This window comes from Jaculus jaculus, chromosome 10 (assembly GCF_020740685.1).
Source record: "Jaculus jaculus isolate mJacJac1 chromosome 10, mJacJac1.mat.Y.cur, whole genome shotgun sequence".
NCBI classification, from domain to species: Eukaryota; Metazoa; Chordata; class Mammalia; order Rodentia; family Dipodidae; genus Jaculus; species Jaculus jaculus.
In genome coordinates, this window is record NC_059111.1 from 64,530,436 (window position 1) to 64,556,923 (window position 26,488).

Genomic DNA, 26,488 nt, shown 5'->3' on the forward strand with positions numbered 1-26,488 from the left:
AGCCTATCATAAATAAGGGAAGGTACAGTCAAGTGTCTTATTAAGAAGAATGCTGTCCAATTAAATGCTAAGATTTAGACATTAGGAAACCATTTGTTACCTTTGAAAGTAAGAGCCTGCTTGCCAAAGCAGAAAGCTGGTATGCTCAGTCTGGAGCAACTTTGAAAGCCTAATGGGTGTCTTACATGGGTCTAAATAAGTAAATAAACAAAAATAAGATGTTTTCCTTTGCCTGACATTATGTTAACACAGTATTGAGTTTTATGTGGACTCAGAGTGCTAATGTGTCTTAAAGATGAAGTGGAATGGTTTAAAATGAGAAAGTACATTATTCCTTAATCTTGCCTCTTCATTTCAGTGTTCCTTGGAACACACATTGGCAAATATGTAAGATAATGATGTGAGGTTGCCTAGCAGCAAGCTCTGTGATGGGCAGATTCAGGCTTTTAGTCCTGAGATGTCCAAATAGCTACAACGCCAATAGGTTACAAAGTGTCTTCATACACATTGTCTCAGCTGGTCTTCTCAGCACTTGTTAAAACATCTCCCAGCTACCTTTAATTCAGAACATAATTAGACAGGCTCTTTTTAACTTTTCACAGCCTCAGCTCTTGGTTTAGGATTGATCTGGAAGAATTCAGCTCTTTCTCGTCTTTGGTTCTATTAAGAAAATTGAGATCCAACTCTTTCTCAAGTGTCCATTGGTGATCACTAGAGAGGGTGTTTTGCTCTGGTGCTTTATTGGTGGTGGAGGAGGGGAAGTGTCACACCTGTAGCTATTTAATTTGGTTACTTAAAAGAATAATGATGTGACTTTCCATAATAAACATTTGAGGCTAGAAGTGGATTTTTGAAACAGGTGTATTTCTGACTCTCATATTTCATTATGTACCTTTCAAGGAATTGATTACTGTGATCTACCTAGTATAATTAACTAAAAATAGGAAAAACAACTTATTGCTAAAAATCCTACATTACCTGTCAGGTGGCTTGACGGCATGAGAGCTTTTAAGACAAGACTTCTGAATTAGAACTGTTCTGATGCCTAGTGAAGCCCATCCTCAGAGCCTCTCTTTTACTTGCTGTGGTTTCTTCCACATCTCTGTCCCTCAGCTGCTGCTTCCCTTAGAATGCCTGCATTAACTCAGGGAGATGCAGGTCCGTCAACTCCAAGCACTGGGGGGAATGACAGCATCTTCCTCAGCATGGGAGCCCCACCAGCTCTTAAAACAGACCTTCCAGGGCTGGAGAGATGGCTTAGCAGTTAAGCACTTGCCTGTGAAGCCTAAGGACCCCCGTTCAAGGCTTGATTCCCCAGGACCCACGTTAGCCAGATGCACAAGGGGGTCCACGCATCTGGAGTTCATTTGCAGTGGCTGGAGGACCTGGCATGCCCATTCTCCCCCCCCCTCTCTCTCCCTCCCTCCCCCTCTCTCTCTGCCTCTTTCTCTCTCTGTCTGTCACTCTCAAATAAATAAATAAAATTTAAAAAAAAAAAAGACCTTCCAAAGATATATTTTAGAGCTAACCACTTTCTTGAGAAGTCTCCCCCATATTCTCCATGTTCTGCCCTCTTCTGTCCAGAACTGGGCACAGGCATGGCCAAGATCTGAAGGGAAAATGGACTCTCAGTTTCTCCCTGAAAATCTGAGACTCTGAGAGGTGAAGTTCTCTCTTTGGCTTTGGATCTATAGTTGGGTTCCTTCAGAATATAGGAAAACCAAAGAGCAAGAAAGAAGGCTGGAGAGATGGTTCAGTCATGAAAGTGGTTGCCCAGCAAGCACAAAGGCTAGAGTTTGAACACTAATGTGGTTGACTGAGGGGGGTGGGAGAAGCAGGTGGTGCTCCTAATCCCAGCACTGAGAAGACCCAGAATTGAGGACAGAGATGAGAATAAAAGGAAAGTCATCATGAAATGATAGTACTAATTCTTGTTTCACTCATCTCAGTGTGTGAAGCTGATCTTTGTGATAAATAGTGGGCCTCTGTCCAAGGGAACCTTACTGCTTTTGTAAATATTTCTCAACATGACTGGTTTCCTATGCCTTGTAGATAAGACACCCACGATTTTCTTCAGCAGTTGGGAATTTATGCCAAACTCTTAGATTTAGAGATGTACCAACTAGACTGATGGCTTACAAAATAATAACTTGTCTTTTTCATGTGTGTCTATATCCTAGATGATGCCAAATGTCCCAAATCACTGAAGGCATCCAGTTCATTGGGGATGCAAGGAGCAAAAATTAAGCAGAAGTTTGTGGATCTGGGGTAAGCATGTCCTGGTGGAAAAAGTAATAACCCTCTGTGGCAGGAGGGTTCAAGGAGACGTCAGCTTCCCTTTTCTCACTTTATGCCATCATTGCAGGGCACCTTTGCAAAGGAGTTCCAACAAGGGGAAGAAATGGAAAGAGAAAGAAAAAGAAGCTAGTAGGTTTCCTGCAGGTAGCAGGTATGAGTTGGATGATTAAAAGCATCAATCTCTTTCTGAACCTAAACTCTGTGGCCCTGCTTCCAGTGCTAGTCCAAATCAATGGTCAGATTTAGAAGCGAAAGTAACATGTCCACAGTTACAATGAGAGAGTAATTGAATGTTTGGTTTATATCTGCCTTTAGTTATGACCTACATCTGGCTGGGCAGGCCCATTGGTCATTAGCAACAGAATTATGGTCACATGAACAGTTTCAATAAATGTTTACTAAATTATGTCTGTGTGAAATTTTTGGCATACTTCTTTTTTTTGAATTTTGGTTTTTTGGCTTTCCACAATGCTAATGCCTACTGCTTTCTTTTAAAACTAAGATGGTAATTTTGCATTTAAGCACCTTTTCTTGCATTCAGGACTGTTCTGTCTGTTCATCCATTTAAGAGGAACCACCATTTCTGTTTGATGGACTTGTAGGCAAGGAAGATTTTCCTAGAGATAAATGAGTTTTGAACAGCATGTTGTCAGTTTTTCCTGATTTTATTTTCATATTATGCAACTTAAAACTGACAGCTAGACAGTAAAGATAAAGCCCTCTGTCCACCTGCCTGGGCTTGAGTCACAGCTCTCTCCCACTTTAGCTTTTTAGTCTTGGGCAAGTTACTTAGCTCTTCTTGCCTGTTTTCTCATGTGAAATAAGAGCAGTAGACTTATATAAGGTTAATGTAATGAGTAAGGTTGCTTGAAAAGCATTTCTAATGGTACTTGGCATATGTGAGAAGGGTTTAAACCTAATAATCATGATAACAATTTGCTGCTATTCTTAGGTATAGGCTGAAAAGTAATTTTACATATACCATTTCATTTAACCCTTCTAGTAAGATTGAAAGGGCTGGTAGCAGCCCTGTACTTTCTTGATGGAAGATTCTACCTTCATAAACTGTAAAGGATTTGCCCAGGGTTAAATGGCAGACAGTGAGGACAGAGATGGGGCCTGTGGCTCCCATTCAGATGTCTTTCCAACCCAGTGTGCTACCTCCAGTTTTATATTCACTATGATGTTTACATTTCTTTACAAAATTTGATGGTCATATTAACATCATTCTCAATGTCATAGACTAAGGATGAAATTCAAAATTCTAACAGTATTACAGGGAGGATCACCTGCCCACTTCATAGGTTATCTGCTGTGTCTCCTTTTAGTACCACCTCTTGCCCAGCAATGTATCTTGGCAAAAAAATGGGGCTGGTGGGTTGAGTACAGCAAGTTCCAGAATTTGCTACTTTGGCTGCTTTACTTTTGTGTTCCTCAGTGGAGGAAGGGTAGAAAGTATTCCATATATTGAGAGACTCCAAAGAAAAGAGGGTAAATCAAAAGCAGTTTAACATTGTATGATTTTAGGATAAAAAATGAAATTTTATTTTTTTTTTTGTTATCTTTTCTTTATTTCGTTCTTTCTCTTTTTCTTTTTTGTTTTGAAATTTTATTTTTGTGCCTTAAGATGAAATACTATCAAGCATACTCAGAAACTTAATGAAACCTCTTACAGGAATGAGCAGAAGCTGCACAGATACACGGCAGAGAGGTACTTGACCTCCTTTGAAGTGATACTTGGGTCGTTGGGTTTCAGAGCAGTCTTGGCCTCTCGGTGCTATGGCTCTTCTGAGAGAGGGGTGAGCATGGCAGCCTACAAAAGGGAGAGCATGACTGAGTTTCAGGTGCATCTTGATGAAACCAAGCACATCTTGATGGTGGTGGACAGTGCTTTCTTTACTAGAAGCAAGGCCACCATGAAGAAAAGGCAGGAGTCACCAATGCAGCACTGGTTACCATAGTTAATGTCATTTTTAAAAAACAGCTTATTTATTTATTTGTGATGGGGGGGAGGTTGAGGAGGTTGAGAGAGAATGGGCATGCTAGGGCCTCCAGCCACTGCCAAGAAACTCCAAACACATGTGCCACCTTGTTCATCTGGCCTTACATGGGTCCTGGGGAATCAAACTCTGGTCCTTAGGCTTTGCAGACAAATGCCTTAACCACTGAGCAAGCCCAATGCCATTTTTTGAACCCATAGCCAGGCTGATAGGTCAGCTGCTCAGCCCGCTCTTTGTTTATAAAACATTAATTCTGGATAACCATTGCTTTAGGAGTCACAAGTAATTCCACATGTGCCAATGGCACAGTTTTCAATTAGAATCATAATTTTATAATTATTAGTAATTAGAACAGGAGTTATAGCAGAGCAGAAAGTTCATATAATTGAAATAGAAGAACAAGAAAGGAAAAATGTTTTCTGTTTCAAGAAAGTTTTGAGCTATCAGAGTAATTGAGTATCAAATCTAGTCACAGCCTCTGTTCTCCTATATGGGTTGATAATAGACCCAGAACCTTGCAAGACATATCCTCAGAAGAACAGAACTATCACCCTGTAGGAGCTTAATGCAACTGAACTGGTTCCATGGGGCTTCTCAGGTGGAGGTCCTTCAGGAGGGGGTCCTTCAGGTGGGGGTCCTTGCATAGTCAGCTGCAGGGAAGACCAGAAAGCAATTACAGAGAGGATCAGGGAATGGATTCTTCACCCTGGTGCAGCTTTCTCAGAAAAAGGAGTGAAAAATTCACAGGTTGAGTTAATAATCTTATCTCTTTAGCTTTTCATTCAGTTCTTAATAGATTGTTAAAATCTGTTGCGATCATTAGTCAGTCAGCTGTGGCTGTTAGACTTTTGTCAAATTTACTCTTGGTTTTTGTTTTTTCCTCCCCACAGAGAAGAGTTTACTCTGATGTGTTTCTTGGGGAGACATAATGACTCTGATACATGACCAGCATGAGACAGATAGAGAAAATAGACAAGGATAATAATCCTAATAAAGAAGCCCAGCAAAGCAAGATGATGTAGTTCCTTTTCCAGAGCGCACTCAGTGCATGCCCTGATTTACACAGGCACCCCAGCAGATAGGAAGCATTAGATTGCCAGAGCTTTTTCCCCCTTAGAGTGCACACTGCAAGGTCAGTGACAGCCCATCCTGAACCCCAGAGCATGCAGAGACTGGTGTTAATGAAGTGCCTACTTGGAGCACTGTGGGGAAGTTCCAGTTAAGTCACAGTGGAAAGCCCTGTGATCAAGTGTGTTTTTGTCAGATGAAGGCAGATGATGGTTTATCAGGAAAGAGACAGAGAAGGGAGATGGCTCTACTCTGAATATGCAGTCATCTTAAAAGAGTGAATGGTGGAAAGCACTCTGAGCTGCAATCCAAGGTAGTTGTCTTGATTTTTCCTAGGTAAGTTACCTTGGTTTCCTATCAAAAAGTAAGTGGGATGGGCTAAAACTGCCTGGTGTCTAATTCCCTTACCATTTCTGCATGTTCCATCCAATATGACCATCTGTAGCCAGATATGGCTCCCTGCACTAGTCTACAGTGAGCTGTGCTATAGCAGAAAATGCACACTGTATTCAAAGACTTAGTGTGAAAATAAAATTATAAGCATCTTATTTTTACAATACTGATTGCATATTAAAATGTTAGAATTTGAAGTTTAGATAAAAGTATTAATTTTTCTTGTATTTTTTTCTCATGGTTCCTAGAACATTTTAATTTACACATTTAATTCATAGTATATGTCTCTGGAATAGTGTTGATCTATATGCTTCTATGAAAAGCAATTGTTTCTTAGATTCTAACCCATCATACAGTTGGCTCATGAATTAGTATGCATTCACTATGTTCTACTGTTGGTCCCTCCAAATTTGTTTACATTCAAAAGTACATGCTTTATAGCATCATTTATTTTAAAAATAAATGGGAAAAAATAAGATAAAGCAAAACATAAGGCTGGCAAAATTATGACTTGAATAGTACCTTCATAGTAAACAGTCACAGCCTCTCAGTGAAAGCCAAGAGCATAATGTCAATGCAGTTAAGAACCTGAGTTCAAATCCCAGCTCTGCCACTTATCTTAGATAAGTTATTTAATTTATTTGTGCCTTACTTAGTTTTCTCATATGTAAAATGGAGTCACACACCCTTTCCACATGTATCCCCCTTCAGGTTGTTGGGAAGAGTGGAGGGGCATCTCATTTAAGCTCATTTTAAGCCTTTGCAAAATAAAACTGGCTATCATCATTGCTTTATATTTAAAGTAACTTTGCTAGGAAAAACAAAGTAGTCTCTATCCACAATACGCTGACAGTCTTGTTCATCTATGGGTGTCTTTTGTAATATCTTGAAGAATAGATGGGCTCTATGGATTAGACTTCAGGCAATCTCCAGAGATAATACTTCTCTCAAAGGCTTTGGATAAATCATGGCATGCTGGTGAGTTTGATATCATATGACAAATACGTTGGGGACAGCTCTGCTCTCCTGCTGAGTAATTATCTGAACTGGGTGGAAACACATCCTTTAGCACAATGTGGACTGGGATGAACATATGAGTGAATATAGGAAAACACCTCACCTCTGTCTTCACCTAGGAAAACACCTCACTTCTTTCTTCACCTAGCCCAGTGAGGTTGTCACTGGGCCACAAAAACTCCTTTGTCAATTCCTGGCCTGACCGACTAAAGAACTTTAAAACAGGCACAGAACAGAACTCAGGGACACTTATTACTGGAGATAGAGAAATCAACAAGGAGGAAAGCTAGAAATTTAGCAGTATCCAAGAGGAGGGAGGTAGGAAGAAGAGGAGAGGAAGGTGCTTTGAATTGTTCAAGATTGGGAAGGCACACGTTGGAGGTAGACATACCAGGAAGAGAGAAAGAAGTGGGTTCCCACGGCTTTTGTTCTGTAACTTTGGTTAAAAGTAAGCAAGATTGTCCACCCCATGGTAATGTGTGTCTTGGACACAAAATCAGTGTCCTCCCTTTCAGACCAACCAAGGAGGAAATATTTAAGATTATATTTCTTAAACTTTTAGTTAGCTAAAAGTCATGGTTTTTGGCATAGACCTCAGAATGAGACTAAGAAAGGAAAGAATACTCACTATTGTTATTGCTGTCAGTTTACCTATTGCCCTCATTAGCTTTGGGTCAGAAAGGAAAGCTAATTTTATTTCTGTTGTGAGTTTACTTGTTTAGCATTGGGGTCAGTTTAAAGCTCTTGTCATTGGCTCATTTTCCAAACAGGATCAGTTACACAAGCCTGTGTTTCTTTCTCACTTACCTACTTGGCCAAGTTGGGTTATTTTTAATAGAGCAATGGAAAGAAAGCCAGCACTTGAAAGTGGATTAGAAGCAGCTTAGACATTTTCCATTATAATGATTGAAATCTGCCTCCATTTTAATTTTATAATTTCCTACCTACCAGGGTATTAATGACCACTGATATGCCATTTGTCCCCAAGGAAGCTGACATATTGGTATTCATGGGTTCTAAATGATGCTAGAAAAGGAGGACTCTCTCACTCCTTTTCTTTCTGTGCAGTATGCCTTACCAAGAGCAGTTGCCTCTATGAAGTCCTTTGCGTAACATTAGCTTAGCCTTGGTGAAGCAGACACAATCGCCCCAAAACTGCCTATTGTGGATGGAATGTATTAGCTTAACAATCAGTTTCCACTGAAGTGTTGAAAGTGACTGAAACACAACAAACTTAAAATCCTGACAATCACTTTTGCATATTTAAAAGACCTTTTGAGCTGGGGACCTAGTTTAGTTGGTAGAGTGTTTGCCTGATTTGGATAATATTCTGGGTTCCATCCCCAGTGCCATGTAAAGCAGCATGGTGGCTCAGACCTGGAATCCCAGCAGGCAGGGAAATGTAGGCAGCAAAAGTCCAAGGGTATCCTCGGCTATATTGAGAATTTGAGACCAGCCTGGGATACGTGAGGCTCTGCCTTAAGAAAACTCTCAAAAATCTAATGTTAAATTTATATTTGTATAGACTCTAAACATCTCTTATCAGTGTGGTTAACCTTATATACAAATCTAAAATGAGTTTTGGATTACTAATCTGAGTTTAAGTTTTCAGAGGTGTAGCTCAGTAGTAGAATGTATGATTAACTTGCCTGGGGCCCTGGGTTTAATCCCAGGTACCAAAAATAATAAAAATGAATTTCAATAAAATAAGTCAGTACATTTTGCTCATAGATTTCTAATAGCTCAAATTTTCTTGAACATCTAAGCAGTATATTTACTTGTTCTAACATTAACATTTGTATTGAGAGTATAGATTTACATAATCTTTCTTTCCCCCAAAGTGGGGAATAGATTAGTTTCACCATTTCAAAGAGTTAAAATTGAGAACTCTTCTGTAACTGTCTCAAAGGAACTGTTGGTTATTGGTCAGAAATTCAGACCAGAGCTCTGACACTGGAGGCAGAGGTCCAGGGTGGCCCGCCTTAGCTGGGAATGGTCGCATGCCTTTGGATGGGGCTGGCTCCGTGCCCTCAGTGTCCTCAATGGCTACTAGGTCCTTACAGAAGTACTTCATCTGACTCAGATGAATGCAAGTCTGTAACCTTTTCTCTGGTTGCAGCCCTTTTTCTCCATTTTCTATTACTTTCTATTATTTTCTGTTGCTTACTTGTATGTGCCCCAGTCCTCTCTGTTCTGCATTGTGAAGTTCTGAATGATATTCTGATGAAATCCAAGCAAGTCTTAGAATGTGACACACCATGTTTGCAGAGTTAAAATGACACTGAGCAGTTTAATTTTGGGTTACTAGCCCCAGGATAAATTGACTTCAAAATGTATGTAAATGAGTTAATTGCTCATGTAATTACTAGCCATAAGTCATTTGAATTCTAGGGATCTCCCCTCCCACCCCCATGACAACTTTGAATTATAAAGGCTAAATTTGATGTGATAGTTTTTCTAGATTAAGCAATAAATAATTTGTTAATATTCAAATACTTGTAACTCTTTATTTTTTTTTCCCAAAACTGCTAAGCTGTTTAGGTACATAAATGTGAATGAAAGATAGAACACATAGTTACATTAACCCTGTGAAAGTAATGTTCAAAGCCATCAAAATTCATTCTATTAATCTTGATTTGGAAGAGGGAAGGAGAAGAAAAGGAGAAAGTAAAAGAAAAGAGGGAAATACATGAAAAGGGAGGAAAAGGAAATTTTTGTATTATTCACAACATTTCTACACAAAATAAGCTGGACAATAAGAGGGGCTCCAAGTAGAATACCTGCTAGCAAATTCTTTCTGCCTCTTTGTAGCCCCAAGAATTCAATTTATTCAGAAAGAAATTGGTGATGAGAAGTATGTAATTTTATAGTGACTGGGTATTCATTGTTTCTTTTTTTTTTTTTTTTTTATTTGAGAGCGATAGACACAGAGAGAAAGACAGATAGAGGGAGAGAGACAGAATGGGCGCACCAGAGCTTCCAGCCTCTGCAAACGAACTCCAGACGCGTGCGCCCCCTTGTGCATCTGGCTAACGTGGGACCTGGGGAACCGAGCCTCGAACCGGGGTCCTTAGGCTTCACAGGCAAGCGCTTAACCGCTAAGCCATCTCTCCAGCCCTCATTGTTTCTTTTTAAATGAATATTTTGGTTTTTTATGTCCAAACAAATGGAAGAAAGTTTAGTTCTTCAGGAATACTAGGAAGCAGACAGTGGTTAGTTATACCAATCATGGAGTGTAAAAATCATAGACATGTAATACAGGAGATAGGAAACAGCCCAGCACGGACACAGCAAGGTTCATAGAGAACTAGAAACATTCTTCAAAAAATAGTGCAGAGAGATGGCTTAGTGATTAAGGCATTTGCTGGCAAAGCCAAAGGACCCAGGTTCAATTCCCTAGTACCCACATAAAGCCAGATGCACAAAGTGGTGCATGCAGCTAGAGTTCATTTGCAATGGCTGGAGGCCCTGGTGTGCCCATTTTCTCACTCTCTTAAATAAATAAATTAAATATTTTTAAATACTCCAGAATCAGGTATTTTGAAGCTATGAAAACAATGATTTTCTCCTTTCAAGTGAATGGTCATTGCTTTCTACCTGACCTTCCTCCACCCTCCCATTATCTTGGTGTATAGGCTGCAGAAAGATAGCCTCTGGCTACCATCAGAGGCTGGGATCTATCACCTTGTTTCCCAGAAAAAGTAAGAATAGCATAGCCCCATACCCATCCTCAGTGATAGATTTACATTTCAGCATGGAGTCAAATAGTCTCAAATAGGCCCTGGCTGAGAGAATTTTATGGAAGTGTTAAAAGGTGTGGCCTCCTTCAGATTTTTTTGTACAATCCAGGGCAGGATTTGGATGGACTCCCTATAGTCCTTTTCAAACAAAGCTAGAGATTGACAGTATTCTTTTTAATTTTTTTTTCATTTATTTATTTGAGAGAGAAAAAGAGGCAATGAGGGAGAGAGAATGGGCGTGCCAGGGACTCCAGACATTGCAAATGAACTCCAGACACATGTGCCACCTTGTGCGTCTGGTTTACATGGGTCCTGAGGAATGGTCCTTAGACTTTGCAAGAAAGCACCTTAACTGCTAAGCCATCTCTCCAGTTGGACAGCATTCTTTTTAAATGTGGTGGTGGTCTTAAGGAAGTTATCTTGGGAGTATGATGATTGTATGCTGTTGTTAGTTGCAGCCTCTTTATAAACTTTGAAGCAATGGCATACTCTACTGAGTTGTGTTTGGGAATGTACAGCAGAGGAAGTGTGATCTTCAGGTCTAATTTTCCTGAGATCTTTCCAATTTCGAGTTGTGGGACTGCAGAAAACATTGTTTTGTTCCTGCAGTGTTTTGAACATCTTTACTGGAATATGAGACTTAAGCTAAGAGATACACCTGAGAAGTTAAGTGATGACTCAATAGTAGTGAGCACTCCAAAGATTGGTCTCCCTGGAGGTTTTGTGGTCACAGTTTGAGTGTGTAGAAGTAGAGAGATGATGACACTCCTGGAGATGTTCCCAGGGCTATAACTCTGGAATCTGTAGCCTTATCTTCCTTATACAGATATGCATTTACCTTCCAATGGAAATTACCCCATGGTCTTTTTCCAAAGTACATTTGTTTACATTAAAGAGATAAGATTTGGCCCCTGTCTCTGAGGGACTTGTATGACAGCTGTCTTTCCTCTATTGCCATCCAGATTTATATTTCTAGAGTTTTTCAGTATAGATCAATTTGCAGTGACATGTGGTTCTCTTGGTATCACCTTACAAGAGGAAATTGGGACATATGAAAATGGGATAGCATTTTCTATAAATTAATAATGCTATGTACCAGAGAAGACTATCTATACCATTAGTATCAGAATGAAGCTGACCTCTTCAACATGCATAAAAGCCATTGTGCAAATTCTTTGGCTGCTGGAAAATATTTTTCAAGTAAGCAAAATATAGATATGAAAGTATCTGCATTGGTGAAAGATATCTGTTTTCATACTATGTTCCTCATATGCCTTTGAATCCTTTAAATGTTACTAGACTTTTTAAACTTTGATAGTTTCACATATTATCCTATCTAATTCATAACAATTGCATGTGAGATTATTAAAATTATCTACCTTTTCCAGATGGGCCCAGGAAGGCAGAGAGAAGGCCCAAGGCCTCATACTCAGGAGGTGGTAGGTCTGAAACTCCAAGGGAGCTCTTAGGACTTATGATCCCCTGTTCCTCAGGGGGAAAAGGTCTATGATAATAATGAAAACTCAATAAACTGCATGTTCTGCATAAAGTATCCCAAGGCCTAAAATATCTGTATGACTTGCTTCTATTATCCTCTAAAGTCCTACACACTGGGAATGTGAATCCACAGAAAGGCAGAACAATTACTGAGTATGAGGCTCATTGACTCACTCTAATGTGTCACTAAGAGCAGTCCCTAAGAAACTGCCATCTGTGATTTCAATCCATCCATACAATTCCTGTAGTCACATTTAATAAAAAGAAAAAAATTCTCATGGAAATAGCACTTGAAAAATGTTTGTTATTGTCATGAATTCCTTTTAAATGAAAAAGGGTTCTGATTAAGATTAATGTTATAGTCCCCAGTACAAACTCTTTTCTATTGTGTAGAACAGTTTCTCAGTTTAATATATGGAGAGGCCCTTCAGAAGTCACTCAGTAAGCCTTTTTCCCTTTCTTTGTCTAACGTGGCCATTCTTTTCACACAGCAGGATCTTCAGAGGCAGGCTGGAACACTGGAAAGCCAAGCCATCTTGTGCAGCTCAGGCCTCCACTCGCTCCCCTTGCATGCCTTTCTCGTGGTTTAATGAAAGCTGGAAAGGATCCTATTCCTTCAGGAACTTGCCTTCAGCTACAAGTCCCCTTCAGCCTTCTCCTGAGACTGTAAATTCAGATAAAAAGGTGTCCAAGGTAGACAACAAGTGGATTAAAAAAGCAAACAAGAAAACCCCCAATCCTTGCCTCTTCAGTTTTCGGAAGGCCTCCTGAACCTGTGTGTGTACCCTGGATCCGAGGAGATCACGTGCTAGCACTGCCATAGGCAATGCATGGTGTTTCCCGTGTGGGGAAAGAAAGCCTCCCCTAATGACAGCACTTTGACACTGTTCCATTCTAGAGCGTACATTTCTCTCCAGTTTGCTTGTCTTTTCACATACTGCTATTTAATCTCAGTTTGACAGTTAAGCCATGCTGGGAAAGATGCATTTGAATCATGAAATGCATGATGAATCTGTTTACCAAGTATTCTACTTTAAATTGGATTACAAAACTATTTTGCTGTGCTCTTCAAAGTTTACTGGAAAATAGATAAATTTGGGACTGAATATGTGTTCAATATTTAAGTGAAATTCTTAAAAGCAGCAGTGCTGGCATAGCACCTAACTTCTTTTCAGATCAAAGGTTCATGCTGAGCAGCTATTGTAATTCTGTCACCAAAGTTCTTTAATATTAACAGAATTATGAATTATATGCATGGGTGTGATTTGTTTTGAAATGATGATGGTTATTTCCAGCATGACACTGCAAACCTTATCTAACATTTTATTGAAACACATGGTGGCTAACTTTCACACATTACTTGGTCTCCTTTTTTCTGTGTTCACGCTTCTTTCTCAAACAGAAACTTGTGATTAATCTTACTTGAACTTATTTCTTTTCTTGAAGTCAACAGCTTAAAGGGGTTTTTCCTGAAGGGCTGGGAGGGGCCAATTCCATCTATAACCCAATGGTGGTGTTCCGTGTATAAGGCCCTGTTGGCTCTTCTCCATGGGCTCTGACTTAGACTCCTTTTCCAAAGTTGTTACAAGCACTGGGTTGGCTTAGTCCTTCAGTCTCTAACATGTTGTTTCATCTCAATAACCAACTAAGCCAATACAAAGGAACCTAATGGAGCGGCAGCAGTCTGGTTGCTGGAGAAGTGGAATGTCAAACAAGATGGTGTGCTCTGATGCTTCGAGTTCCTGGGAATTTTACCGGAAGCCACAGGCTTTTTTTTTTTTTTTTTTTTTTTTTTTTGTGTTAGATTAGAGGCTTCTAAATGTTGCTTGAGTAATTTTATTGTTATCTCTCACTAAAGAGAGGTTTGGTGTTCTTAAAATGTTTTTACAAATGGAGCTGTGTGGCCCCTGTTATTTTATTTTGCTGGCCATGTGAAAGTAGTTCTGGGAGGGTTTTCTCTGTGAGCTCCCCCTGTGCAGCCCCAGAAGGTTCTATAGACTCCTGGGTGTTTTCCATGCTACAGTCTCTTTGGCCATCAGCTGGTACCAGGGGAGAGTTATATTCCAGCATGTAACTAGTGGTGTGTTGTCAGACTGTGCCCTCCCCTAGAACTCATCATTGTGAAGGGTACATCCAGGAGGAGACCTGTCACTTCCCACAGTATTTATCACAGCCAGCCACATACCATCTTTCCCAGGGGCACTCCAGCTACCTTCCTGGTATGAATTGCCATCTGTTCCTGATAACTCAGCCTCTCCATACCATCTTGTATTCCTACTTACACTGTTGCTCATCATGATTAGGGTCAAAGCAGACGGGCTTATTAATATTACTCCTCTGAGCAGTTGCAGAGGATAATGAATTCTATACCCTTGGAGAGAAACTGAAGAATCATTTCTCTAGAACACCTATCCTTTCATCACATGAAGAAATTGCCTAGAATTTCTGATCAGTCTCAGAAGGTTCAGCATCCTTCACTCTGCCCAGTTGAAGGTCATCACCAAACCGATGTGTTTCTTCCAAGATTGCTTAAAATTAACCTTTTGAGAACTTGCAAGGACACCTGCCTCCAGGTCACTCACAAAGTTTAACACTGACTTGCATTTATTTTTACAGAATTTTACCTTCAATGACGATTTCAGTCCCAGCAGTACCAGTTCAGCAGACCTGAGTGGACTGGGAGCAGAACCCAAAACCCCGGGGCTCTCTCACTCCTTAGTGCTGTCATCAGATGAGGTACTTCCGTGGCTCTATGGCAGTGTGTTCTCCAATCACACATTTAATGCATAACCCTCTATGGGAAAACATTTTGGGGGATATTTTACATAGAAATTAGTAGGACAGTTTCATTCCTCTTTCTCAGCATGAAAGAAAAGTGTTCTTGCTGAGTCCCTTCAAGCTTCCCTAGGCACCTTTTATGTGTGTAGACACAAGTGGAGGAGGCTCAGCACTGGAGAGCAAGAATAGGGAACAACTCAGCTGATATGGAACTTTACAGACTATACACTCCTTTTCTCCTTTCTCTACCCCAAGAGTCTCATGGTGGTGTGGCCCCTCGCTGAATTGTTGCAGCCCAGGGGCATGCACAGTTCTGCTCAGGAAGGAAAATAGGGCTAGACTCACTTACTTGGGAGCCGAAATGAAGATTAGCATTGCTAAGAATTATTAGGAGATAAATATATGTAAGAGAAGCAGGAAACTACATTGAGATGGAGTGGAAACAGGAAACAATGTAATTATTTTTTTTGCTTTTATGTAAATAATTGTTCTTATTTCTTTCTAACATAATGTCTGTTTGGTAAAGCTTTCTTTTCCTTTTAAACTTTTCTGCCCATACTCTTCAAGCTGGGCATAATTTTGATTGTATTAAAGCTATGGACTGTGTATGTTATATGTCCCATTTCTGTAACACTCTTCTTCTTCATTCTTTTGTTGCCCCTCCCCCAGAGCCTGGATATGATAGATGACGAGGTGAGCTACCAGTGCGCGTGGTACCCTGTGTGGTCTGAACCATATTCTCTCCTCACAAATGACTTAAGAACATTAGAGTTAAGGGCTATATCCATGAACAGGAGCATGTTCCCCTGTGGAGGTTAAAGAGCCTCATTCTCTGCTTTTGTCTACATTTTAGTTAAAGATATTCCTGAGCCAAGAGGGTCTAAGTTCCACCTCCAGAGTTCTTCCATGTATTTCTCATAGTCATTACCCTGATATAGCCTAATCTTTATCATCTCCTTTGTCTTCGCCTCAGCTTACCCTTGTTCCTCACATGGGTCACCTTGGAGACGCCTGTCTTTCCTCTAAGACTTATCATTGCTTCATCTCCTCTGAGCATAGTGGTTCTAAGAACCATCCTGTCCCTTCACTCTATGAAAATGAATACGCTACAATGGACAGAGCCTCAAATTTGGAATGCACACTTATGCTTTTCCATTTACTCTTGTATTATCCATGAAAGATCATATAGACTTTCTGAACTTCAATGTCTTCATGTCTTGAAAGTACTCCTGCATATTCCTGCCCTCCTTTCCTCATGAGTTTGTTTCTTGCTCAGATGAAATAATGACAAAGAAAGTTTGAGAGCTTAAGGTTCTCATCTTCCAAGAGACCTTTAATATTTTAATGTATTTTATAAAACTCTAGTATCATGTCATAGGATAAATGCAAAGTGATATGTTATACATAGATATTGACAAAGTATTTGTTTTCTACATCTGATATTAATTTGCAAAGTGTTTTAATGTAAAATATTAATTGTTAGAGTGTATTTTTATATTAAGATTCCTATATTAATAATAGTACTTTATTTGAGGAACTTCAAAAGGATTTCCACATACCAAAATTCATATAGGTAATTTATGTGGTATTTTTTAATACAAATAGAACCATTATCATTTTGTGGCTTTAAGATAATTGTGGCTGTCATACGTTAAGAAAAGCCTCTGGCTAGCATAATCTGAGCCATAGCATCTTGGTCATTTAACAACACTACTTCATAACATTCCTATCTCAGATCCTTGATGATGGACAGTCTCCCAAACACAGTCAGAGTCAGACTCGGGATGCTCGTGAATGGAATGTGCAACAGGTTTCTCACTGGCTAATGAGCCTAAATCTGGAGCAGTATGTGTCTGAATTCAGTGCCCAGAACATCACTGGGGAGCAGCTCCTGCAGTTGGATGGAAATAAACTTAAGGTAAAGAATTGTGTGTCTATATTAGGTTACCAGGTATCATTTGTGTAAGTCATAGCTCCTGTTTCTGTTAGATAAGAGCATTCTGCATATCTAAGTGGTAATTTTCATTAACAGCAGAAATGATACTGAGGTACTTCAAAAAAGCTTCCAAGGACTTTGAAAGGTGAGCTAGGGACCCACTCCTTTGCTTCACCTGGCAACTTGATGGACCTGGTCCATCAAGTACTCTGCTTCCTTCTTCTGTAGTATGAGTTCTTAGAGTGGCCAATGGAGAGTTTGCCTCACATTACTGTTAAGGCCTACATCCATGAATCTGCCTTTCCTTTTTCATTCCTCTTCCATGCCCCCTCATTCATACCTACCACTTCAAAACTGGAATAATGGCCGGGCATGGTGGTGCACACCTTTAATCCCAGTACTTGGGAGGCAGAGGTAGGAGGATCGCCATGAGTTCGAGGCCAACCTGAGAGTACAGAGTGAATCCCAGGTCAGCCTGAGCTAGAGTGAGACCCTACCTTGAAAAACAACAACATCAACAAAAATAAAAACTGGAATAATGTTCTCCTTAGAACTTTATTCCACAAATATCTATAGCCCCTGTTTCTCCTATCCCACTTCTATTGCACCCTCATTTCTACTCGTCCAACTCATCTGTCTTAGAAACAGAGGTGGCACTCACCCTTATGGAAAAAGGGCAAAGGAGTATACAACAAGCTCCACACACCCCTCCCCACTGCCTCAGCCCCTTGCTCTGCTGTGGGTAGATGAGTATCTCTTGGTCTTGAAAAGGTTAGCAATCAATCAACAGCTTGTGAATATGAAGGCCCCATTGACAAGGCTGTCCCTGTCGGGGAGATGGATGCATCCTGCTGTTGATTCTGAAGGTCATGAAACATTTAACGTATGCAACCAACTCCCCTTATTCTGAATTCCAAGCTCATCAAGAAACCTCTTCATTATAGTCAGGCTTCCTTTACAGGCCTGCCTTTGGGAACAGAAGAGCTGGTCATGCTGACATTTTGGTTTCTCACTGTGAAGAAGCCCCTGGTAGAAAAGAAGCCATTTCTGTTCTTCTTGCAGCACTCTTGGGCAGCAGGGGCTTATGCCTGTCCTTGAAGCTATCAGTGAGTTCAGCAGAACTTTTGCCTCTAAATGTCTACAGCCCAAAGGTGGAAGAGGCAGAATTGTGCCCTTTTTCACTTATTCACTCATTAATTACCAATTTGGAAAGCATTTTCCTAGTGACTTTTAAGGTGTGCTTTGCACGAGATTTCATAGAACAAAAGAGCAGACAAAGCCCAGGCCACAGTGTGTACCAACATAGCTCGATAATCTGCTTGTCCTCAGTGCTGCAGTCAGCCATCCATGGTTAAATTGCTTCCTGAGTTTGAACATGCTGTGATATTTGCCCTGTCATCAGCAGAGGGGCCATTGGTTTTCAAATTCAGTTCGTGCTTGTGTTTCCTTTGTAGGCTCTTGGAATGACATCATCCCAGGATCGAGCTCTGGTCAAAAAAAGACTGAAGGAAATGAAGATGTCTCTAGAGAAGGCCCGGAAAGCCCAAGAGAAAATGGAAAAACAAAGGGAAAAGCTGAGGCGGAAGGAACAAGAGCAATTGCAGAGGAAGTCCAGGAAGTCAGAGAAGATGACGTCCACTGCTGCGGAGAGTGCTGGTGAGCAGTAGCCCTCGCTGTCCTTCAGTGTGGGTGCCCGAGAGAGCCCGCCTCTCCCTGCCCTGCTGTCCTCCCCGAGGTGAAGAAGGAACTATGATGGGGATGATGCCACTGTAGGCAGTTTGAAGAACCATGTGTCGGTCGCCGGCATGTTCTGCAATAATAGAATGCACTCTGAATTTTAACCTCCTTAAATACCCTGAAGCCAGCTTTGGTTGATTCACAAGTCAGAAATATGATTGTGAGAGAGACAAAGTAGCTATGTTTCTCTCTTCTGCTTATCACATCCTGTGTTGTGCAGGGTGTGTTGTGCTGCTTGGAGAACCAGCCTGACCCTATCAATGAGATCCTAACACACCCTGCTGTTGCTAGTGGAGTACCAGGCATTTTCAGTGGAGACTCTGAAACTGGGCCATTGCACCTTTCTATATGCAGAGAACACCGGCCTTGAGATGTGGGATCTGCACTGGTTCCTGGGGCTGCAGAATCTAGTGTAGTATGTGGGAAAGGTCCCCTCAATGCTGTGTATAGCAAGGCAGTTCCATGGTGGAAGTGTGGGTGCTTAGCACATGATTGTCTACTGAGGAAACAGCAGATATGCTGTTCCACTTGCTGGAAACCAGACAGAGGACAAAAGGATGACGGTCATTTGTTTAGAAGGAAGGAAAAGTCTTAACACAAACGTGGGTGTGTCTTGCAGTTTGTGGGGTAGCACTTATCCTCCAGGTATTGCTAAACAAAGCAGAAAGAGTCAAACCATTACACAGCCGTGGGATGCTGGGATCTGCTGTTTACTGGACTGCACTGCACACTTGGTAGTTGAACAGCACTGACAAACACAGCACTGGTCCTTTCTCCCTGGCAAATTGAGCAGGAAATTGATTTTTAAGGAAACCAACATTTTCAGGTTTCCTCTCCTGGGGAACATTCTGGCTGGTTTTTAACCTGCCTATGACACAATCGGGAACCTGTCACATATTTTCTATTTAAAATGTCCCTAGTGGGCTCAGTTAGTGTTTTAACAAATGTACTTTTAAGAAAAATAGAAATATCAGTTAGAGAAAATTTAAATTTGAGTAACATTCAACCAGAGAACTAATTTTTTTTTTTTGAGCAAACAGAATGTTCCTATAAAGGAGAGGTATGAATTATCTTTTAGAGACATTTTGAGTGGTTTTTCTGGACTGTTCTCTTCCATATACTAGAAGACTTCCAGATACATTAAGGCAGTACATAGGCTTTAGCAATGGAGGAAGTGATGCTTACTTTAAACTTGGTATTCAGATTTCAGTATTTCACCAACCTAGCTCAAGTGTGGGAGGCTGAGGCAGAAAGAGGAGAAAATAAACAAATCTTGAGAAATTCCAGATGACAACACAGGAGTTTTTATGCTTTGCTTGCTTGCTTTTTGCTCTTCATGCTTACCATATCTCGTTTTCATGGCTTCATTGGCTCTCACACGAAGTCATCTACTTTTCAGTGGACAAGTTTCACAGTAGGACTTTAGGCTGGATGAATTCTTTACTCCACCAGGCCCTTGCCCTTGCCCCAGCCCTGTCCACATCCTCTTGGGAAGTGTTCTGTACACAAGAGCTAGGGGAAGGCTCCTGAGTGTTGCAGGTCACAGATAGCGTAAAGGTCCCCTGCACACCTTGTATATTTAACATTGTGATTATCACTTTATTATTACTATTAAAATCCATGAGTTCAATCCAGGTGTGGTGGCACATGCCTTTAATCCCAGTACTCAGGAGGCAGAGGTAGGAGGATCACTGTGAGTTTAAGGCCACCCTGAGACTACATAGTAAATTCCAGGTCAGCCTGGGCTAGAGTGAGGCCCTTCCTTGGAAGAAAAAAAAAAAAAATTCATGATTTCTGAAATTATCTAAACTGAAATTATCTAGAAATTTAGAATGTCATTCTTTGCCCAAGGTCTGTTTCCTTTTCTGGCCAGAGTACTTTCTAAGCTTCAGTCCTTTTGTACTAAGTACCAGTCATTCCTTCAGTCCCCAGAAGCATGGGCCCAGGAGGGGCCTTGTGCTTTGTGATGATCAGAGCCATGGCCATGTTGTTGTTTGGCATAATGAGCCTGCCATGCTGCCTACATGAGGCTACCTTCAGGTGCCTGGTCCTTTGACAAACCAGGGCCCACTCCCACCCCCAACATGAATGAGTTTCACAGTCCAGCAGGCCACTCCTAATATTAGAAGATTGAATTAGCAAAAATCCGCTCACACTAATGCTTGCTATTATAAAATGTTGCCATATTTTGCTTTTGCTTTGGAGAAAAAAAATAACTAACTGGATCAAACTGGAAACTTTACTATGTTCATTTCAAGAGTATAACTGGAAGGGTGATTATTTTAAGTTATGTTTACATATGTGGTAACATTTGAAAATGAATGTATATATTGGAAATATCTGTAAGTCTCTGTGTCTGTCCATAACTTATGATGAATTATATTAAATTTCTTACATGTATTATTCTCCATTATAACTTGACTAACACTTCAGAGGTGAGATCACTGACCAACTGACAATGTTAAAAATCAGATTATTATTCCTTAAAGCATTCAGTTTAAATTCTAACCATTTTGATTTTTTTAAGTTAAATTTCGATACTTGTTGGTCCAAATGAGTACCTTTTACATTGCCTCTTAAAACTGATGAAACTGTAGAAGGCAGGTGGATCATCCAACAAAGGATAAAAAAGCAAACTGATTGATACAAGCATGAAAACCAAGCAAAAGGCCTCAGGTCTTGTGAGCATTCTGCTTTCCTGTTATTTCCTTTATGACTATAGTGCATGATGATAATTGAGGTTCCAGTGTTCTGCACAGTTATTGCTTTAATGCTGGTAGTTTTCATGTCCATACAACTTAATACAAAATTGTTGTTTCATAGACCTTAAAAGCTGCAGGTTATTTTTTTATTAGGAGAAAATGAACAAAAAGGGATTGTCTGGTTACTGTGAACCATATTCTAGTAAAGAGCTTACGATAACTTTAACACTAGCCAAAGTGTTTTGGGGTACAGGTAATGCTTGGGAGCAGGGTACTTGATGATGCTAAGCTGTAGACAAAGAACAGTCTAAGAGTTGTATCTGGGCTACCTTTTCTACTAAAGGATCTTGTGATTTTATTTATTTATTTATTTATTTATTATTATTATTTTTCTTAAGACCATCTCCATAAAGTAACTCTCAGCTGCGTAATCTTTTCTGTTTTCCGCTTGAATCAGAAGTGTTCTGGGAGGACAGAAACCAGACTTCATCCAATTCTAATGCTCTGACAAAATTTGTCTGTGACGTTCCATGACAGTAAAGTTATTTTGTGGCAATCTGCCAGCTTTTACTAGAGATTATATGGATTTCTCATCCCCAGCCACATACCTTTCAAAAATCACAATGGTTCATGATTAAAACGATGGTAGGTGCCAATGTCAAAGTCAACTTTCATCTGAAAAGGCATGCCTAACTTGTGGTCTTCTGTTGTTAGGAATGAAGGGGAAAAAGGAAAAGTGAGAACTTTATCTGTGACCCTACAGTATTTATTCTGTGATCATAAATACACTAGGCCCAAGTTATGAGATGGTGAACAAGTAGTTAGACCTAGCAACTCAGCCTTCCTGAAGGCTAGCAATTCTCATCTAGTTCCTAGTGCAATGTGATTAACTTGTGCTTGAAAATTATGTTGATAAAAGGTAAAAAAAAATGCATTTATACAGATTCTGGTTCATTTATAAGTGTAAAAGAACAGACTACTTAAGCTGAAGGAGGAATATCAATATTTAGCAAAAGCGTTTTAGAAAATTCTGGAGGAGGAAGTTCCACTGATTCTGAAAGAAACATCTATTCTTTGGGCATGTTGTGCCCTTTTATTACACTAAGAGAGTTTAGAATTATCAAATAACATTGAGTAATGAAAAACCTTCTCTAAGGAGCTAGACTTGGTGGGGGGGTTACTTCATTTTGGGGCCAGGAGTCACTAGGATGCATATCACTAGCTTCAACACCCAAATGGAAAGCCTGCGCTCCATGTCCTCTCTAGTCTACCTTCCATCAAGGGTCAGCCACTACCCCTTCTGACTTGAGGCATTTAAGGAAAGGTTCCGAAGTAACACATCCATGTTTTCTACAGAAATTGTCCTCATTATGATAAGCTAAAGGAAAGAGACTTTCTCAAAAGGCAGCATTTCAAGAAATCTGCTCAGTGAATAACTTCTGAAAATGAGACTGGGTGTGCTGGCAGATTTTGTTTGCCTTCATTTTGAGTATTTAAAGTCTCTGGAAATTTAGTTTTGATCCAGAACACTTGGGAAAATAACACCAAAAAGCACACTTCAAAAAAATAACTTGAAGGAGCAGCATAGAAGAGGCCTGAGAAGCCAATAAGAAGAAAAAAAACTTACACAATAAACTCCCCCCCTGGAAAATGAAACCAGTTACATTCATGTAGAGAGGGTCCTTGGTTGTACAGGGTCTCAGTGGGCTTACTGAGAGGTTTGCTCTTCAAGGTTCACATGTATGTACATGCCTAGACCAATTTCCAGATCCTTAGAGTCATCAAGAAAGAACATGATGCTTCCCAATCCTTTCTACCCAGCCCCAAATCATTAGAGATTTAGCAACAAAGATGAGGTAAGAAATAAAAGAATAGGACACAACTTCTCAATAGTGTGCATGCCACTTGTGTAGATACTGAGAACTACATATGTGTGAATATATCTCGTACCTTACGCATACATTTACACAATCACATGGCATAAAAATACTGTATATGGAATATGGTGATGCTAGTTAGGACCCTGAGCTATAAGCATAGCCTTACTGTCACTTTTGTGTTGTGGATACATCAAATGGCTCATAGATTTTAAGATATTTTCTTTAATGTATGTATTCCTTTTAAATGCATCTATGCTTCTAAATGTGTGTGTGTGTGTGTATGTGTGTGTGTGTGTGTGTGTGTGTATATATATATATATATACACACACATACATAAATATATACATATATAGGTTAAAGTTGATTTATTATATCCTCAGTATTTGAGTAAGATACATTTTCTTCACGTGTTTGGTTAATACTTCTATGTTAAGATTGCACTTTTTTTTTTAAGTTAGCGCTCAGAAGACATCACTCAGCCTCAGGTATTTCCACTGCAGCCATGGTGTCCTGGTGTCCTCAGCTGATAGTTCTCCTGTGCATCAGTCACTTCCAAAATGACATCATCACCAGCTGTGATGCATAAGTGACCAACCACGGGCTTTCTGATGGCAGTGTTACCATCATATGGCCATTTATTTACTTTTTGTGCCACAGCTTGTAATGACACAAGTGTTCTCAGTGTAAATTGTTGGAGATGAATACTTCCACTTCTTTCAGCTTTTTTTATTCATATATCCAGGCTTTCTGGTAAGGATTTAATCATTCATTTGTAAAAGAACAATTGACCATAAATGCTTAAAATTGCCTTTAAAAAAGAAGAGTAGAAGAAATGTTTCACCTAGATAACCCCTCCCACCAGCAAATTTAGTTTGTGCTTAATGCGGTTTCTTCAATGTGTATGTATGCACTCCTTGAGATCATTTCATGTCGTGACTCCTGCCTTTGTATTCTTAACGGTGTTGCAGTGCAACCAGTCATACACCTGCTACATATCATTTGTAATACTGGGCACCTTAAATTGTTAAAAAAGTAAAATAAAATTCTGTTCTACTACAAGAATTTGATTTACTTCCCTTTATTTTCATCTCTCTTTATAGAACACTGAAGGGAAAGAGTTGTTTGAAAATAACTTTGAATCTGATAAGTATGGTAGCATGTTACCTGAAGTTTTAATTTGTACATTTTGATGTCTTATCCTTTGCATGGAAGAGACAATAGTGCCACGTCTGAATTGTCCTCTTGTGCTTGGTGAGTTTGTACTATTCAAATGAATAACTTTCCTTATTCTTTGGTTTCCAGAGGCACTCAAAGCATAATATTATGGTGACCCTTTGTTTTCTGACCAATCTAAAAATACCTGTGATTAAATTTAATTTGTTAGTGTAAATAAATTTCTTGCCAATGAGTATTATTGTTGTTAGACAACGAATGCAATAAAAAGAAATACAGACATCTGTCGAAGTATAATTCTTGGTGTGTTTTTTTTTTGTCCTCTCCCATTTTCACCTTCAACTAAAACAAGCCTTGACTAGGTAAACCTGTATTAACTGTCAAAGCCTATCTATCAATCAAGAGCAAAGTGCACATTTTTCATGGAAATGAAACTAAAAATAAGTTTTAACACGGGGAAAGTGTAAATTGGCAGTTAGAATTACATTTGAAAGCACAATTATGGAACTGGGCAAAAGGTTAAAGAGCAGATGATCCTCCAGTGGGAGCAGCCTCCCTATCACTCTGCTGCTACTTCCCATCAAGGTCCCCAGGACTTCTAAGCCAGGAAAAGGTCCCTGACAATTCCATTAAGTAGTAGGCCTCTCACAGTGAGAGGCCATCTGAGAAGGGATTAGGCTCAGGGTTATTTTAAACTATATCTGAGACCTCCAAGATCCAGAAAACCTGAATATGATAAATAAGAACATTCGTTACATTTTTTTCTCTCACACAAATTATAATCTATGTCTAATCCTTCAGCAAAGCAAAAATGTAGATCTGGGCATCACAGGAGAAAAAAAAGAAGGAAAATCAAGCTTGTCTTCCTCTTTGGAGCATGTGTTAAAAAAAAAACAAAACAAAACATCTTACAGCACTCTTTGGGTGATCTTGAGTATATGCCATGGAAACAGAATAGCTTCTCCCATCCCCCCACCAGAATCAGTTTCTTCCATCAATAACAAAAAAGAACAGGACATGCTATTTTATTAAAGATGTTATGAAGGCTAGCTATTCAAGTGATTCTTTTAAAAAGAAATAGGAGAGGAATTTTGCTAAGTACCACACTCACTGATAGTTACAAGCAGAATTTCAGAGTTCAGCTTCCTGTTTGTAAAGAAATACCATCACTCAGTAATTGAGTACTCGGGACACTTGATATTCTATACTAAAAGTGACAAAAATAACTTGAATCCTGATGTGAGAAAGGTGTTTTCTAAAATACGTCTTTTTAGATAATCTTCTTGACATTTTATACATGTATATGATACATTTTGGTTATATTCACTTCCCATTACTTTCTCTTGTTCCCCTCTGAATCCCTTTAATTTAATCTTTCTTCTACGTTGATGGTATATCCCCTTACCCACAGAGTTTGTGAACACGGGTGGAGGGCCTGTTTGCCAGTGGCTATACCACTGATTAAAATGCTTCCACCTTCCACAGCAATCATTAACTGCCAATAATTCCTCAAAGAGAGATGGAGCCTCATGAACTACTTCACCAGCCCAGATGGAATGTTGATAGTCCAAATCTTATGCAGGTAATGAAAGTTACTATGAGGCCATGAATACCATGGAGCCCAGGCTGGCAGTAAACTCATTATCCTCCTGCCTCAGCCTCTTGAGGGGTAGGATTTCAATTATGTGCCATCATGCTCAACTCAAAAATATGTTTATTATATACTTTCAATCAGTAATCTTAAACCATTGGCAGTTTTCAATTTCTCAGTAGAACATTTTCCTTTCCCAAAAAGTCAGATTAATACACTGACAAGGACTTTAGAAACAATTTGTTTCTAAAGTGATTGCCTTAATGTCCCAAAGAAGTAATCCAGAATTGAGGAGGTCCTGTCTTCAAAATCGGTAAGTGGGCTGGAGAGATGGCTTAGTTGTTAAAGTGCAAAGCTTAAGGACCCAGGTTTAATTCCCCATTACCCACATAAGCCAGATGCACAAGGTGGTGCATGCATCTGGAGTTTGTTTGCAATGGGCTAGAGGCCCATTATCTCTATATATCTACCTCTTTTTATCTCTCCCTCTCAAATAAATAAATATTTTTTAAACAGGTAAATGATGAAATATCTATCTGCTTTCATAGTAAAGTGAAGTGATCTTTTCTTCCTACTTGTAGACCCAAGAAAATAGCCAAAGGTGGTTGTTGATCTTTTTTATTGTTAATGTTTATCTTCCCAGGTTTTTTTTTTTTTTTCTCAGTCACCACAGCATG

The 26,488-nt window shown here is 39.7% G+C and overlaps 1 protein-coding gene across 7 annotated transcripts in view; it reads left to right on the plus strand.

The window, feature by feature from the left end:
• Ppp1r9a (protein phosphatase 1 regulatory subunit 9A) overlaps positions 1-24,517 on the plus strand; it is a 336,716-nt gene extending 312,199 nt beyond the window's left edge. For 4 of the 7 annotated variants that reach the window (XM_045159908.1, XM_045159910.1, XM_045159909.1 and 1 more), the window contains exons 14-20: positions 2,181-2,268; positions 2,366-2,449; positions 12,505-12,706; positions 14,630-14,749; positions 15,461-15,484; positions 16,527-16,709; positions 18,182-24,517. In XM_045159908.1, coding sequence (XP_045015843.1) covers positions 2,181-2,268; positions 2,366-2,449; positions 12,505-12,706; positions 14,630-14,749; positions 15,461-15,484; positions 16,527-16,709; positions 18,182-18,394 — 914 coding nt within the window. In that variant the 3' untranslated portion in view covers positions 18,395-24,517. The remainder of the gene's footprint in view (positions 1-2,180; positions 2,269-2,365; positions 2,450-12,504; positions 12,707-14,629; positions 14,750-15,460; positions 15,485-16,526; positions 16,710-18,181) is intronic. The other 3 variants (XM_045159911.1, XM_045159912.1, XM_045159913.1) reach the window with 3 other exon arrangements.
• The last annotated feature ends 1,971 nt before the right edge of the window (positions 24,518-26,488 follow it).